Consider the following 18,689-nt stretch of genomic DNA (forward strand, 5'->3'; position numbering starts at 1 on the left):
GAATTCGGGACTGAACTGGAGAACATAATTTTTCGGAAAACAGAATTTTGGGCAGAGTTCGGCCCGATCTGGCCAAGCCAAATTTCTCCTCCGAAAGTGACGCCAATCGAAAAAGTAGAAGCAACCAATGGCTATTCAGCCGGAAGGAGAACCAGCAACGATGATGAAGCAATCGGGTCGACTGTTGCCGTGGGTGCGACTTTTATCCCTATGAATACAGGGATTATCTCAGTGAGCTGGATGATTGAAAGGCGATGTCCCCCAAGATCAGAAGTCTTCGGCCGAAATTCGGGGTGCATTTCGGTAGCTTACCGTGGTGCACAGAACAAAAAAGTTCGGTCCCGATTTCGGTTCGGCTAGTTTTTCGTGCCATGCGGATTTGCTTTGCTTCAAACTTTTTTCTACAAAGTGATAGCATTTAAAAAAAAAAAAATTATTAAAACTTGAGGTGAATCAATATCAGTATGCAAAGTTTGAAGCACTAGAAACGACATTTTCTATTTTTACAACGGGACCAAATGTGTTGCTTTTGCTAAATTCACCCTGTACTTCACCGCTGCTGTGCCCGGCGTGAACTTTACGAACACTTCATGTGTTGAAAGTGTCGTGCCTTTGCTCCACTGAGTAAAATCATCTCCAATATTTTCAGCGAGGACAAGAAGAAAGTGATCATGGTCGCGGCCGTTCTCTGTCTATTTTTGCTAGGGATTGGAGTAATCGTGGCTGTAGCGACGTCCGGCTCCTCCAGTAAGTTCAAGGTTTCGTTTCAGCATCTGCCCGGGTACCCTGGTATTGTGCCAGAAAAAATACGCGGATCTAACTTGTATTGCTCGTTCGAACGAGAGGAAAGCAGTGCAGAAGTGCACTCTAACACCAAAGTGTCACCGCATAGCACGCTGTGCGCCAACCATCGCCACGAATGATAGGATTATCGCTTCCGATTCGAGGAGAGAAGGGGGCGTACGCCTTTTTTGTGGCAATTTGGGTATACACTGCTAAAACAGAACTTCACCACATAGCCGAGGCTACGTACGCCTTTTCTGTGAAAAGGCGTACGCCTCCCGTTTTCAACAAATCAGGGCAGATAACGATATCATTCGAGATAATGGTTGGATAGGAGCGTGCTATGCGGTGAAGTTCATTTTTAAGAATGTACGGTGACTGCCACAAAAAGACGTACGGCTTCCTCTCTCCTCGAATCAAAAGCGATAACCCTGTCGTTCGCGGCAATGATTGGCACACTACTTGTTATGTGCTGAAGTTCTGTTTTTAGAGTGTGCTAAATTGAAATCGTGAAGCTTCTGTCGTGTTCGTCAACTCAGTGTTTCTACACTCTTAAAAATGAACTTCACCGCATAGCACGCCACTAGCCAACCATCATCTCGAACGATATCGTTATCTGCCCTGATTTGATGGAAACGGGAGCAGTGCGCCTTTTTTGTGACACTTATGCTGTTCATATTTGTCACAGAAAAGGCGTACGCTTCCCGTTTTTAACAACTAGGGTAGATAACGATATCATTCGAGATCATGGCTGGCTAGGAGCGTGCTCCGCGGTAAAGTTTACTTGTAAGAGTGTAGATTACGATGCAATGAGTCGTTTAATGACGCCGACGTACCGGTAGCATCATAAATCTAAGCCATGTCACTGTATCCCACGTGATTTGTCCGTGATTTGTCCCTGCGCAGTATATTGTTGGACTTGTTGGTTATTACTATACATTTTGCTGAACTGCCCGTAAAGCAGGATACATTTGTTGCAGCGAATACTAAAACCGATCATTTTGATTACCTTTGGTGTTTGATGATATTGACTGCAGAGTTCAAAGTAACTCGTTACAAGTAACTCGCTACTGTAACTAAGTTCCTGTTTTTGGTAACTTGTAACTTAACCCGCTGCTATTGCGCCGTGGTAACTTTCAGAGGAATCGTTCCTTTTTCAGGTAACTTTGGCAAAGTAACTCGAGTTAAGTTCCAAATTACTTTTAACTCTCTTTTCACTCATGTCCACACATTTTCTTGTTTGCTCTCCGGTTCCTTCATGGCATATTTTGCCATAAAACGTGATATTCGATCAATGACAGTATTTTATTCAGGAAGTAAGTACCACTGCCATTGAAATGAAGCCGTACCATTGTGCACCCACAGGGAGTAAGATGCAAAGCGTTCGAATAGAGCTCTACCAGAGAAACGTCATCATGACATTGGTAGACAGACTGAAACCGAAACAAATCAGAAGGAGAGGCTGGGTTCCACGAACGGGCACATGTTCGCTTCCTCCCATTGGAAGAAAAGCAGGACCGAGGGTCGCGTCCCTTTAAAGCGACAGTCCGGACCACCGGGGGTTTTCGGATTGCGACTCCATTCGATTGTGCTCCACACGTATATCATCCACGTAAAATAGAAAGGGTAAAAACTTCCCCGTTTTAGAGAAAATGAATTAAACCCTACGGTTAACCCATATCCGGTTTCGTTTTCTCCGTGACGTCACTCTTGTTCCCGATCTCATAATTATATCTAATCGATCTATCCTATCCTATCGATCTAATAATATGCAAAGACATTCTGCAGAGAGAGAAAGAGAGAGATATTCTATAACATTGTTGTAGGATTCGAATTCTCCTTCTGATAGCATTCTGGGAGTCTTAGGATCTCCGCTATGGCTTGGGGTAGTTCAAATCAGCTTGGGTAGTCAGCAACTTGAGTAGTTGTAACTGGATTAAGCTGAGAAAATGTGTAGAAGCAGAAACGAATGGAACGGAAATGCGAAAGAGCACCGCACACAGTTTCCTGATGGACACAGATGAAATACTTTATTTATTTATTTATTTCGTGGTACGTTAAAGGCCCTTGGGTACTACATATCGGACGGCGGACACAGCACATATAATAACCTATAAGAATATGTAACACACTATGTACATACTATATGGGTTAACATGGGTTATACAATTATAAGTTTACAAAGACACAAAAAGTACCGACTTCAGCTACACACTGTTCTTTCATTGTCCCCCATGATGAGCGCGGTGACTGCTTTTTTGAATTCTAAAGGATCATGAAGCACTGCAATGTTACGAGGTAAATCATTCCAACATTTCGCTATGTAACAACCAAATGAGCTAAGGAAGAAATCATGGTGGCAATGTGTGTGTGTGTGGGGGTGGGGGGGTTAGTTCAACCTTGTAGTCATGATCCAGTCGTGCAGAGATGAACGCCGCATTTCTTAAAAGAGTCTGTGCTTAAGATTGTGTTGTGGAAAACCTTATGAAAGAGACAGAGACTGGATACCTTCCTACGTACGTCTAATGTTGGGATATCAATAGACGACTTCATTGTTGATATACTACTATATGGAGAAAAATTATTTAAAATGAATCGAACTGCGCGGTTCTGCACCGCCTCAACTGCACCAAAAAGATTGGAGTGGGAAGGACCCCAGATGGGGGAGGCATACTCAAGTATGGGCCAGATTCGTGTAGGCAGCTTTTTTTGTTATGGGTGGAAAATAACAAAGATTACGGCGAAGATACCCAAGGGAGCGGTAAGCTTTCGCTGTGATGTATGTAACGTGCTCAGTCCAAGTCATGTCACAAGTGAGGTGGATGCCAAGATATTTGTAGGTCGTTACCTGTTGTAGTTCGCTGGGTCCGAGGTACTATTTCACGATGAACTAAAAGGCAAAAATGGGAGAAGTCTAGCGCTCGCAAGTGAATAAGATAAGCATAAGGAACTGAAACATTTAAATAATGGCACTTTCTTCTTTCAATAAACTTTCGCATGGAGTCCGTCCTTCCTCAGGGGCGGGGAAAAAGTTCAGTGAAAAGTCCAAAAGTTAAAGCGACAGTTAATGTAAATAGTATATTATGAGACATGAAGGGCAGTACCTCCACGAAGAGGCTGTTGATTGCGAGATCGGCAAAAATGCCAGTGCCTTGACATCGTCACGTTTGCGTTCTACACAGATAACTAATTTCCTTCTTGCCATTTCGGTGCCACAAGGCAGACGACCCCCATTATGCCGATATGGTCAGCACCTGGAAACATGCAATCTCTTGCAATCTGTTGAACGCTGACACACGCACCTTATCTGTGCTTTGCCGCGGCAGGTATCAACACGGACGCTGTCACACAAACTTTCTTTGACTGAACCACGCGGAAAACAAAATGGCATGGCGCGCGTAGTACTATCATTTGCTACGGGATATCCTGTGATTAAGCTGGAGGATATTCCCTGAAATACATGACGCGCATCCTAGCAGACGACAGGACCAATGGTGTCGTCTGTTACATACGTCGTCTTTTCATTCTATTCTAACCCTGGGGAATATCCTGCATATCTGTCACAAGATATTCCTTCCCAGACGTCAGGGCCAATGGGCCTTCACCGACTTCAGGGCGGCAACACTTGCGGTAAGGCTTCTTACACGGTTGATCACGCATTGTGAAAATAAACTTTCAAACTTGCGTGACGCCTTTGTGCGACTAAACCATAATCTCTCTTTCTCACATAAGGATCGTGAAGGTTGAACGTTGGACAATCTGAAGCCGTTAGCAATTCGCACTGTAATGTCACGCGCGTCCCAAAGTTGACTGCCTTTTGCGCATGCTCACGTACTCCGCATGTTCTGCGCATGCTCACGTACTGCGCGCTCGCTGGTGTAGTTGGCAGGATGTGCACCAGACACCTGTAGAGGAAGTGGTGTTCCTCTACGCGAGTCCTTGCCGGCGATGATGGTATGTCCCAGCGGGCAGACGTCCGTGGCCTTACACCCGGACGGTGCCGGTGGAACTGGCTGCCATGCGCGCGTCGTTGTCGTACGAGCCGTCACCCCCCCCCCCCCCTCTCATACGCGGAGCGGTAGATGCGGTTGAGGTCCGCGTGGAATATACCATGAGGAGGCGAATGAGGACGACTCGTGGATAATACACGACTGGAGACGGGGCTTGTAATTGTGGCAATTGCAGCAGCAGCAGCGGGGTGGCGGGAACAAGAGCGCTGCAGTCCGGGCGGGTTCCAGAGATAAGGTGTGAGTGCTGAGTGGTTGGGTGCTTGAGTAGTTGCTGGCGATTGTGTTGAGTGACTGCTGATTGAGTTGAGCGGTTGTTGCGTGCGTTGAGTGACCCCTGGTGAGCACTGATTGGTGGTGGGTGCACGGCAATGCACAGGCGTATTCTTTTAAAAACGTCACTTTTGATCCCAAAAGTGTAGCAAATGGTGTGAAAAGAGCATTGGAATATCGACATACACAAATACACTACGTTCTGTCCCATGTCGATCATTAAGGGTAGGGTATAAAGTGAGGTGTTCAAAGGGCTATTTACGTCCTATACACTTTTTTACACCCTATTTGAACTTGGAGTATGGTGTTGAAAATGGTGCTTTAATTCGCGACAGACGAAGCTATACTGCTTTCACAGCTCCACTCAGCAGTCAACCACATTAAAAGAGATAACTAAAGTTAAAGACACATTATTTGATAGGAAAGGATGTCAGGAATTTAGATGCTATCCTTTATTCCTTGCAGCCCTACGTTTTAATTGCACGGACGAATTTCCGTTATCGCTACAGACGTTTTCCGCGCTGCTACACTTAAGGAACATGCTCCCAACAAATTGTATTACAGTATATGTTCCATCCGATAAGCCAATATAGGCTACCGAGGGTGCCCAGGTCTCTTCAAGCTTCCTAACCCGGCGTGCTTGTGGCGCATTGTGCTTCGGGTTAGGTTGTACCAGGGGCGCGAAGCTGTAGTAGAAATCTATTGTAGCTGAAAACTCACGTGACCTCCGGAGCTCGACCAATGACTGAGGACTAGCCACCCTATTTTTTTTCTTTTTTGATTATGTCGCGAATGACGTAAATGACGTGTTATCCGTTTCTCTCTCACTACTTTCCTCCTCTCTGCTCTGCTTCCCGTCTTCTTTTGTTGTTCCTTTTTTTTTTCTTCCATGCACTGTTTTTTTTTTTTTTGGTTCGCGTTTGTCGGAATGCAGTGGGAGTTACAGGAATACGACAGAGCCTTGGTTGTTTGTTTGTCACATGAAGTATTTTTTCGTGCAACATACGGTTATGCAAGCAAGACGTACACAGGATGACATTAATATTGCTCCAGAATTTGCTTGAAGAAGCTTGATAATGTCGGACTGCCTCTGGCAAGGACTGCTACTGGGAACTGGAGCTCAGTGGCTGCAAGATGAAAAAAAAATTGTATCAGATATACGGTTATGCATGTGAAAGTTGCAATGTAAATCGAAAGAATAAAGGTGCTATTGAACGCGAAAAATAAGAACGGTGGTAGGGTTGTGAGAAGCTCGCAGCCATGGGGTGTGATGAGCGACCTTAGTATAAAAAATACCTTTTATTGCGCTACTTCACAATGATATATTCCGACCGATTAGCCTGACAATCTTGGCTTTGGCGCTACGTACAGAACAGCTACTAAGTCAACGCGTCGTACGAAACTTGTCGAGCGAAATCACCAAGAATCAGACTTACAGTAGCGTCATACTGTATAAACAGTACGACGTGAACGGGTATTTAATCATGATATTGTTTCACGAAAAGAAATATAGTCTACCATCGTATCTGCAAAGCTACGCTGTCTGTCTCGGTCACCGCGTATTCCGGTAACTGTTAAGCAACTTATTCACAATACACGAAGTGAATACGATGTTGTAAGGCAACAAGCAACGACAAATGACTTACCTCTCGGCAGTCGTTGACCAGGTATCGGGTACGAGGCGTTCGGGCGCTCGAATGCTTTCTACACCAAGAAGCAGAGCACAAATGTTGCGCAGGCATCTTCCCTGGCAGCTGTTACTGTTCGAGGACACTCACATGATACAGCTTGCGTTTTTAAACAGGAAAAATCAGAACTCATAGTCCAACACAACCGCTACACAACACGAGCCGTCCGAAACGGACGCCGTCGACTCCGTGGACGCCGGTTCCAACCGGCACAGCCGCCGCGCTGTCGCCTGTTCGAGCGCCCGCGAACAAATTTGAAAACGGCCAGTCATCGCTCAGAAAACGAATTCATCCTCATGGCAACCAATCAGTAATCAATAGCCACCGGATGTCTCCATGACGTTCAATTTATGACGTTTTCTGACGTCCGATGACGTGAAACGCATGAAGCGCCTCACTTTAGCCCGCAAAGGAACTGGCGAGTTTCGGGCCCTTGGTTGTACGACGGAACCACACTGCTGGAAGCCTGAAGTGTTCAGTGTGGCGCTTGCCATAGACGCAAGGCCGAACCGTATGTCTCGGTGTGCTGCCGCAGGAGCTTGTATTGCACTAGACATTTGAGAGGGAGTAATTTCGACAAAACAACCCCATCCTGAAAGATGTTTTCAATAGAATACTCCCCTTTTAACGGTGTTTCTTTGTATTTAAACGCTCATTATATGAGTGTCTTGGAGGAATACACCTGATTAAAGCGTGTTCTGGACAACATCATTGATTCGCTTGTAAAGGCAGCACCGAGAAGGTCTGCGCCATGGAATAAGCCACTTACACCAAAAAAGTGTAAAAGTTTACTGTGTGTGTGCGCGTTGCTGAGTGGGCGGCAGTACCGCGACCCGTACGAGAGCGTTGATGCTGGGTGTCACCAGACCGGGGGTTCCGGGGAGGACCATCATGACGCAAGTGAAGGACGGAAGCTGAACTTGCTGTGATGTCTCTGCGGGTCCCAGGTGGAACTGGGGTCCCGGTGTGACTTACCTGCCAGAGGGTGGTTCGCTGCCGGTTTGCCGAAAAAAATGGGATTATGGATGGCCGAAGTACTTCGAACATGGTGGTCGTTCTTCGGGTCACCAAATGTAGAGGAAGTGGTGTTCCCTTACATGAGTCCTGGTCGGCGCATCACGGTAGCGGATGACGATGGCTGCAGATCCGCTACACACTCGTTGAACACACACACAAAAAAAGTTTCTCCAGTGGTGTTCCGTTACACCACCGGGAGCACTAGGAAACGTGGTGTGTAAGTGGTACGTCCCCTTTGCACCCAGAAAGCACCTTTTGTCTTAGAGAGTAAGGGTATTGGAAGGTGTTTACGATAACCGTTCCGAAAATATGGTACGCCAAGCACCCGATTTCTTGCATGGCTGGTCTCTGATCTTGAGAGTTTGAAAGATTCCTTTGTTTTCCGTGCAACGCTTCCCTTGTGCAAACTCCCCAATGGGTACTTTCTTTTGATTACCCTGTCCCGCAAGCAGCTTCAGCTCTCTCGCGTCGCTTGCCCTTTCAACACCTGTCAACACCTGTCTTGTGTTTTCCTCCTCTCAGACGCGGAGAAACGAGTTTTTTTTTTTTTTTTTTTTGTTCCGCACCCACGGCCTAAAACCTTCGCATTAACAGTTGGCGCTGCGAAAAGCGAGAGGAAATTTCCAGATTGAGTTCGTAAAAACTCACGTGATAATAGTTAGAAAATGGCTCCAAGTTAAATAGCGTTCACCTCAGGAGGGGGCAAAAAAACAAAAAATGGCATTGACCGCGTGATTTTAGGAGGCGTAGGTTTGATTATAATTTAATTAGACGTTTTCTGGTACACCTTGTATAAGCTCCTGCTCAGTTTTTACTTTTTGATATGTTGTCATAGCGGGTTCAGGAGGCGACGACACCACTGATGATGCGGCACAAGACTACTACCAGCCAGGCGGAAGCCAGGGAGGCAGTAATGTTCTACCGGCTGAAACGACTATAGTGCCAACAACAACGACGACGACGAGCACTTCTACGACGACTACGACAACCAGTGAGTTGCGAATATGGTGCGCGGATCATCCCAAATATGACAGAATTTTTGGAGCCCGGCGAACCTGATTTGATTGCAACCCGAAGCGAAGGGGGGCATCACTCTCGCTGTGCGCTTTCTTTCTCGTACATCGCGCCGCCTCTGCTGACAAGGAACGTAGCGGCAGGCGCTTGCTCCAAACTCGCTGAGTGTCACCCACAGCGGGGGTTTACACAAAGGTATTTTTAATGGTTTCGAACGGGTGTACTTCCCCCCAGGGTCATTCCGGCTCAAACGTCCCAATGGCGTGGCTCGACCATCGCCGATTTTCCTGAAAAAAAAATATCTGTGTCCTTCTCACTGACGTACATACATTCTGTGTGAAATATTTCTTCGGGATCCGCACGGAATCGACGCTAGGGGGCTTTGAACTGCCGCTCCGAAGTTCAAAGCCCCCGACGCAACGTGAAATGGTGCAACGTGAAACAAATAAATTTTGGAGCTGGTTAGCCACCAAAGCCCCTTTTATGAGGGCCGCAAATGGGTGTTCGGAAAACCTTGCTTGCTTTACTATTATTCCCTGGCTAGGACCAACGTCTGTGTCAGAAATGCTTAATCGTGCATTAGAGTTGAATAACGGTTTACAATTTGTGAAGGCTTGTGTTCCTGCGCTGACTTTTGTGCGGAAAGGAGGAGGGCGCCGCCCACCTCATGCGGCGCGTCGTGAGAGGCGCACCAGGGTAAACTTAAAAATTCGTCGCGGTCGTATATATATAAAAAAAAAAAAAACACGCGAGAACTTTTTTGTACTTATAACTGGGAAACTATGCTACATTTGTGCGGAAATTTCGTTCCCTTAGCGCGTCCACCAATGCCACTTTTTCTTCGGCGAAGTTTTCGATTTTTCCTAAAACTGCCGACTTTCGCATTTTTTTACAGCCTAATAGTTTATTTTTTTCTGGCGTCAAACTTTTTCGGTGGAATGTACTGGTAGGTCCCTACAAATAAAAATATAACTTAGCAATTTATGCTCATGGTGTTTTTTAAGGAAAATGTTGAATTCTTTCGGTTTTACGCCTCTTTCGCGGAAGCGTAGCTCGCTATTTCTCCACTCGCGGCGACTGCAAATCCTATGATAACTAGTGAAATAGACAGCCCGCTCCGAGAAATAGTCCCGAAGTCGGCCAATTTCATTGGGCTTCTATGGACACGAGTATCGAAACAACCGTGCTCCACTTGAACGCGAAAGCATAAAAGTTACAGACGTGGCGCTGTTGCTGCGGCCAATGCGCACAAGTCTGGCCGAACCGCGACGTGCTGCCGATTATGCCAGGTAATCGAGTGCGGAAAAGTGTGCAGTCACTTGGCTCGACCAGATGTTCACAAATCCGCACCCAAATACTACAGTGAGTATGAGAAGAAGTGAACGCGTTTTCAGACGACCAAGCTGTCTCCAACGTGACCACTGTTGTTTCAAGAGCGCATGGCGGCAGTGTGCGGATCAGATGTGTCTCAGTGTTCGTGGGACCATTTTTCTACTCGTCTAGTACCTTATTGCTGTGTAAAATTTAGAATGCTGGCGACGAGGCATGACACGGCATTTTGGGGCTGGTTTATCGCCAATGTGATCAATTTGACCAGTCAAGAGAAACAGTTGTACAGAAACTCGTTTGCAGAGATGGTGAGTAATGTATTATACCTCAGTAGTATTTACTGCTGCGCCTTGCACGCAACTCACAAACCCCTCTGTACGCCACTAAGACCGCTTAATTAGCAATTACGGCCCCCCAGTAATTGGGACCATCCAGTGAGTGACAACACTAATTGGGGAGCACCAAACACCTGTCCAGAGGGCTGTGTGAGTTGTGGGCTAGTCATTATTTCATTCCCCCCACTGGGTAGATCGTCTTAGCAGTGTCGCCCCTGGCGATGCACAATCGTGATGCTTTGCAATATTAAGAATTAAGAACCATGCCAGCGCTACTCTGGAACAGGGCTGTGGCAGCACTGTTATCTTTAAGACAAGAATGGTACTATTTCAAGAAGAATGTTTCTCGTAAAAAAAAAATATATATATATATATACAGCGACCAGCTAGATATGTCGACAAACGAAAGCACGCATTATAAGAATAATGCGGATTGGACAGGTCTGGGCACATCTGGAAACTGCACAAGGAGTTCTGCCACATGGGGGTAATACAGCCTCACACGACTGCAGCGCAACCAAGTAAAGCATGCAGGCATAGAGAAAGCAGTGGTTACAAGAGTAGAGTGGAAAAGACACTCACCAGCGTCAAAGTATTTTGACATCCAGAGCACTCAGTCAAAAACACTCCTTGTCGTACGTCCCCTCGATACGAAATCCACCAGAATGGGCACACACCATCCACCAGTGACGAGCCACATGTTTGTGCCGTACGAAAGGCAAACGGAACGGTAACGGTAAATACAACTGCTATGGACAGGTCCACCTGAAACAATGGAGCGGTACACCACCACTGCATGACATTATCACATCCTGTCTGTGGCTGCACCTGCATGGTCCAAGGATGGGTATGTCTGTACTAGAAAGCGGCGGAGAGGCTAGCCAGCTAGACCCTCCTATAGGTTATTGAATCACTGTCATGGGCGTATTTCTTTTATTTTAGTATTAATGATATTCACTCTTGTAACTCTTACAGAAAAGCAGCTTAGCCACTGTAGATGACAGTACATGCGACTATAATTTTAGTAAATATAAATTTTATTCACTCTTTATGGAAAAAGCATGCATGAAAGCTGCACAAAACTGCCTGTAGCAGTTAAGCATTTTTATCCCAAAGACAACGTAGACATACCAAAAAGCACCCTCACTTCTTTGACAACAGTAGTAAAATTCTACTCATTACGAAAACTGCTACATTCCCTCTCTAGAATACGTAGAAGAAAAATAATACGTGAGGGTGTGGAACGCCCGACGTCATCACTAGGCTTATGTAATGCGTGAGATGTAACCTTTCCTATGCTCACATTCTCTCATTGTCTGAGACTGCACCTGAAATGGCAGCAAGGAGTATCGGGGGGGGGGGGGGGGGGAGGTTGAAGAAGTTTCATTCGCGCATGACCGAGGACTATACAGAACACTTGTAACTCAGAACCTATTTATGATGTGGTTATATTCCTATTATTAATGATTTTCTCTCTTGCATTGCATTTCAGAAAAACTGCAACAAAAGGCTCTTACAATACTTAATCAATATGAAGCACAACTAAAATTTTAGGAGCCATAGTATTCGACTCTCTATGGAAACTGCTGCTGCTCTATAAAATAATTGTGCTATCACATAAATTTCTAGCAGTCAAGTTCTCCAAGATGTCCCACTACCTATCATGCAGTAGTGCTGACTCACACTCAGAAGGAGGAAGATTAATCAATGTGCCAAATATCACTGAGGGTGAAAAGATGGAGACGTGCTTGATAGGAATTTCTATCACACCGCTGAGATACCAGCATTTCTGCCCAATTAGCAAATACCCATAACTGCAAAAAATAAGCACAGCATATTTCATCAACATCATAGTGATCGAGCAAAGGGAATACTGTTAAGCATGACAAACACTCAACAACAACTATAAAGTGACAAACAAGGAAACCCATTTCTCCTGATAGAACACTATTTAGGAAGACCAAGTGGCACAGAGTTCTACTGCATAATGTAAATGAAAAACAAGGGCAGACATTCAGTGGACAGTGAAAAATTACCCAAACTATTGCTTGAATAGCAAAGTGTCAAGCATGGCAAAACACGCATAAAGAGACACATCATTTTCTACTATCAGAAAATTATTGAACAGCATAACACCATATTCTCTGAAGTATCACTAAGAAAACGCACGAGAAATCCAAACACTGACACTGACAAAAGGCGACAACAAGGCAAACACAGGGCCCTTCGTTTCAGCTTCCGGCTTTTCAGTTTGCACTAAAGACATGAGCGACTCGATAAGAACGACGCATGCCACTTGGAAGAGCAGCCTATTCACTTCAGGAACTTCACTTCAGTTCAACAGGAACCACGTCGAAAGCTCACAAATCGCTGTGAATAGAAAAAAAATGATTGATTGATTGATTGAAATCCTGGTAAATTAGCTTGCCCAAAATAAGGACTTCCACCTTGCCAACTAAGCACTGTACATCCAACATAATTGAAAATGTGATGAACCGTATTTTTGAAACAAATGGATCCATCATTAATAGTAGAAATATAACCACATCATAAATATGCTCCTAGTTACAGGCGTTCTGTGTAGTCCTCGGTCATGTGTGAAAGGAACCTCCCCTCCCCCAGACTTCCGCGCCTTCTTGCTCATCGTTGCAGGTGCAGCGTCAGACAATAAGAATGTGAGCATAGAAAACATTGTGTCATGCCTACAGCATAAGCCTAGTGATGGCGTCGGGTTTTTGACAGCCTCACTTATTATTTTCTTCCCATATATTCTAGAGAGGACGTGCAGCAGTTCTCGTAATAAGTAGAAATTTACTGGTGTTGTTAAAGAAGTAAGGGTACTTTTTATTAAGTCATTTAGTAAGTCTTCGGGATTAGCGTGCTTAATTGCTACAGGCATTTTTCTTAGCTTTCATGCATGATGTTTTCATAAACGGTGAATAAAACCTATAGCTACTAACTGTAACAATACTCCAAAAGCCGGGAGACGACATAACGAGACAAAAAAGTAGAGACCTCCGACTTCACATAACAAAATAACAAGGTTTACTCAGCGTTTCGTCCGTCATGCGATGGACATCATCAGTGCCAATCTGAATGAGAGATTACACAAGCGGTGGCTGTATTGTATTGTATTGGCGGTGAGAGTATTGTTCGGGAAGGGGGCCACGGTTTTTGTTACAAACCGAGGGGTCACCGCATATGTGCCCCTAGAAGCTTCCTGGGTCCTCATCTTTGTCCTCGAGCCAAGGTCACTGCGTTGTTGAAGTCGACACAATGTCCCGTGTCCCAACAATGTTCTGTAAGCTACGTCTTAAACCGTGTGGCGTGCGTCGCGCTCTTTACGTCCCGCTTATGTTCCTTGAAACGAGTGTTCCGTTTCCTGCCTGTCTCGCCAATCACGTGTCACAGTCTTGGCATTGTACTTTGTAGACTACTCCAGACTGGTCTTCCGGGGGGGCAAGGTCCTTCGGTTTTGATATGAGACTTCGGAGTTGTGCGGTTTGAATGTAGTCCTGATATTCAACGGACGCAAAGCAAGGCGGATACATTCAGAAACGCCTTTGAGATAGGGAATGACGACGCATGTCTGACTGGTGCGGTTCCCGTCCTGCGGTCCAGATACTTGCATGCGTTTTCGAGTGTCCTGAACAAACCTGCGTGGGTAGCCACGTTTGTCCAAGTAATCGGCGATCGTCGCGTCCTCAGAAGCCAGTAACTCGGTGCAAGATGACAAGTGTTCAGGTCCGTGAAATAATGTTCGTACCACACTCCGTTTGTGCTCCGTGGGGTGGTGTGAGTCAAAACCAAGGGAACTGCCGGCATCACAAAGCTTTCGGTAGACACACGTTTGAATGCCTCCCGAGCTACATCACACATCCAAGAAAGGAACCTTGCCATTTTGTTCCATCTCGTACGTGGAATTGATCGATGGCTGAATGCTGTTTAGAACCGAGTGGAACTCCTTAACGTGGTCACTGTTGAGAATCACGAACGTGTCGTCGACGTAGCGGCGATAGAACTTGACCGGGTGGCAAAATCGTTCCATGGCAGCTTCTTCAATATGCTCCATGACAAGATGACACAGGGCTACCCATCGGGCAACCTTCGATCTGGTGGTAAGTCTTGCCGTTGAAGGGGAAGTGCGTCTGATTGAGGCAAAACCTCAAAAGAATAACCACCTCTTCAACTGTGAGCGACATTCGAGCTGGCAGGCTGCTGTCCTGGCGTAGTCTTGCCTCCGCCACCTGTACCGCGAGATCTTTAGGAACGTTGGTGAACAGAGACACCACATCAAAGGATACCATAACCTCATTTTCATTGAGAACTGGCGTCCGGACCAACTGTACAAACTCCTTCGAGTTGCGGACCGTCAGGCTGTTGTCACCGGTGACCTGAGCTATGAGTTCCACCAAGTATTTGGCTAGGTTGTATGTCAGACCCAACGAATGAGACAATAGGCCTCAAGGGGCATTCTGGCTTATGCACCTTGGGAGACCGTAGAGTTTGGGGGTGGCTCCGTCCGAGGAGAAAATGCGACGATATGTAGCATCATCTATGTGCCAGCCCGTCTTCAAATTACGTAGGTGGTCAACCAACGAGTGTTCCGATTTCGGGGTTGGGTCACGCGGCAAGGCGACAAAATGCGTAGCATCGTCAAGTGTCTCCTCCATCTTTGCATCGTAGTGCTGTCTGTCTAGTACAACCGTACCTTTACCTTTGTGAGCTGGAAGGACGATGACGAATTTATCTGAGCGTAGGTCACGCAATGCCGAATGTTGCTGTTCGGACAGATTGGAAGGCAGTCCTTTCACGTTGTTCAGTGTGGTCGCGATGCGGCTACGTGCCACATTAACACCAGTTGAGTCCTTGACGTGGCGGAGGTTGTCTTCGATTTCCACTACGATCTCCCTTATCGGCACAGAGCGGGGCGCGATGGCGGAATCTAAGCCCTTCGAGAGCAGACTCGCATGATCGTCGGAAAGTGTCTTCGATGACAAGTTGAGGGCATTGTTATAGTTCCGAACGAGAGGTTTCTTCGGCAGGAGCAGGGACACTTTCCTGTCATGAATATCGGTCCGTTTCTGTCTCAAGCAGCTCGGCCTGTTTCCGGGCGCTGAAAATCTGGTGCATCTCGTCGGGTGGAAGGGTCCACAACAACGTTTTCTCGGCTAAGTCAAGTCGGTGATCAGAGTCGTTGAGTTTGGACTTGTTCTCGAGGACCCGGGCTTTCAAGCAGTCGATGCCGAAGGTTATGAGCCAGCTTCCGGTCGTACGGCGTATCCACAGGCGGCCGACAACGGAGAGCTTGAGGGATGACTTTATGCTTGAGGCACTCTTGGTTGAAGCGTTGATGGCATTCCAAGCGAACAGTCTTTGTGGCCTGGTTGCAGTACTCTCTCACACCGCCTATGGCAGCTGAACCGTGGTTGGATCGAATAGATGCAAAAATACTCCAAAAGCCGGATTTTAATGCGAGAGCCAATATAATATATTAGTAGGGTAAAAGAAATACAGTAGGATCTCGATGATACGTGCACTGATAATATGAATTATTTTCCGGTCCCAAGAACCTGTTTAAAAAAACATGTTTGAAAAAGAAGCCAGGTTTAAAAAAAACATGGCTTTGGACAGGCATCCCAGGGTATATGTGCCATAACAAAGATTTAACAACTATTCAATTGAAATAAATTTACAGAATTCAACAATTGTATTTGGTAAGTTAGCCTGGCGTTCTCTTTTTCTTTTTTACTAAAATGGAAAGCGCCATACTAAGGAGTAGAATTGGGGTAGCTGGTATGACATTTTATGAAAAACAGCCACAAAAAAGACAAGGGCGAATGGATGTTGTCCTGAGCGCTTCCGTTTGGCCTTGTCTTTTTGCGGCTGTTCTTCATACAAGGGAAGCCCATTTGGATTTATCTAGTATCGTCACTGAGTGCATTCCCTACTGCAACCGGGAAAAAGCAAAAAATAAACGCGGAAATTGTGGTTTGCAGTCGCACAGTTTGTCAGCCGCTATCTGTTTACTGCTGAGAAGGCCTTACCATTTCTCGTCCATGTCACTGAAAATGACAGAACAGAAAGCAGGAAAGACAGGTCAAATGACAATGCATCGATGACGTTGTCAACAAAAGCAGCTTGTGTGGATGCGGAATCTGAAGGGGGGAGCAAAGGATCCATGTCCGGTCGTGAAGTGAACAGATTGTGGCCGACAATATTTGCACCTGAAAGCTGCGCCATTTCCCCGTTTCTTTTTTGTTTTTGTTTTTCACTGTCTTTGTTATGGCATAGAATGCACTCCGTGACCTTTCCGGGTAAATCTGGCAAGGGCTTTCCATTTCCATGAAAAAAAATGTTACGGCAAGTTGACCAGCTGAGGAATGTAATCTGAAAAATCGGGATTTATTTTTCCTGAAAACCAAAAATAATTTTTGACATCGCCAAGCACCTCAGACATGAATGCTGAAAGCTTCAGTTATACAGTATGTGAGATTTAAGTATATGTATTTGGTGCAATAGAGCAGATATCCTGTACACCTTACATGACGCAGTCGTTAAAAGGTGGAAATAAGGAAATGTGACAAGCAATACCGGAGCGCTTTTTATTTATGTTTATATCCGCGTTTTATTTTGTTCTCAGTTCTTTTATAGTTGTACATACCCCCTGCTCGTATCAGTTATACATTCCTCATTCGCAAAGATAAACTAGTTACTTTGGAGGCTGGTGTAACCTTGATTGGAGACGAAAATTGTTGGCCAACAAAGTCACAGGGAGGTAGGTTCTGTTATACAAGTTAACTGTCCGAGAACAGAATCAACAACTGGCAATCGATCAGCACGGTATTCACTTTTTTTTTTTTCATTTTGAACGTTTGTCTTTGTTTGTAACGGTTCTGTTATTTCAATCATGAGAGGCCAACTGCCACCAGATCATATGCATTGTACATGCGGGCTTATTCTCTCTTGAGTACTGTGTGATACCAGGAACGTTCAGGTCAGAGTTTATTACCAGATTGTCCTAACAACATTTCCTAACAAAGCTAACAAAGTACTCGTCGTCGTATTTTGCAGAAGTCACAGTGATGAAGGGGAGAACTGATGTGGAAGTTCCACTGCCATGCGGACAGTGCACATGCGACTATCCTACGACGTGCCCCGCAAACCAGACTACAAGAGAGACTCGTTAAGTTCAGCAAGTTGTAATCACTGTCTCTGTCTCTACTGTCACTTGTAAGTTGTAACAAAGTTTGATAAAACCCTGTGACTGATGCCTGTGTGTCCTGCGTACTTGATTCATCAAAAAGCTGCTCCTGCAGGACCACATTGAACAGACCACATTAGGTCTCATAAAAATAGACCACATTTGGACCACAATGAAATATCATCCTATGTGACCTCAACCAATGGGAACCTAGAGGACCACCTGAATGAGACCTAATAAGGCTGGACTGAATGAGACACACCGTTATAATCACATATGGGGTTGTGGATCCCATTCTTTCATTTTTTTTAATAGGGTTAAGTCTAATCATAATGTGCGCTCCAAACACGACGCATTTGAGTCTTCTACGAAAAGTATGGAAAATTAATCTCACTACGTAAGCCGCAATCAATTAAATATAATCAGTGATTTTTTCCTCATCTTGCTGGATACGAAAAAATTGATACGCGTGCTCTTTATCGTACGAAGGAGGGTCTGCTCTATACATGTACCGCTAGGCAGATACCATAATGCGTACCGATAAGCGGGTGATTTGTGGTGAGCAGACTTGTACAAAATGCTGCACAGAAGTATTTAAAATACGCTGCTCAAAAAAGTATTCAAAACAGAGCACAACGTGCTCAAAACAAAGTAATTTGAGCACTGAATACTCTAGGAAGTATTGAAAATACTTTTAAAAAGTACTTTTCGGTACCCTTTGCCGCTTACTACTTTTAAAAGCAAGTAGTAATGTATTGGGAGTAAGTGAAACGCGTATTCCGAACGCGTAGCCTTACAAGTGGAAGGAATAAACTTCATCAGCATTGCTTCAGCGTTTCTTTCAGTTGCAAAGTCTTTCGTGTCAAGTAGTAATGCTTGGTGAACTTTGGTGAACTCAAGTATACTTTGTCTATATGTCTTGACTAAAAAACTTCGTAATCGCTCCTGTATGTACGTTCGATCTTTCGACCTCATTGCTTTGGTGGGGTGTCGCGGGGTCAAGTTCCAGTGAGCTGAAAATCTGGACACTTCGGGAGGT

At 45.4% G+C, this 18,689-nt stretch overlaps 1 protein-coding gene across 1 annotated transcript in view; it reads left to right on the forward strand.

Annotated features, from left to right (window-relative positions):
• The first annotated feature begins 600 nt into the window (after positions 1–600).
• Positions 601–18,689, forward strand: part of LOC135369199 (uncharacterized) — a 45,601-nt gene continuing 27,512 nt past the window's right edge. The window contains exons 1-2 of the mRNA XM_064602832.1: positions 601–747; positions 8,604–8,759. Of these exons, the coding sequence (XP_064458902.1) occupies positions 672–747; positions 8,604–8,759 (232 nt within the window). The 5' untranslated portion in view covers positions 601–671. The remainder of the gene's footprint in view (positions 748–8,603; positions 8,760–18,689) is intronic.

This window comes from Ornithodoros turicata, chromosome 9 (assembly GCF_037126465.1).
Source record: "Ornithodoros turicata isolate Travis chromosome 9, ASM3712646v1, whole genome shotgun sequence".
NCBI lineage: Eukaryota > Metazoa > Arthropoda > Arachnida > Ixodida > Argasidae > Ornithodoros > Ornithodoros turicata.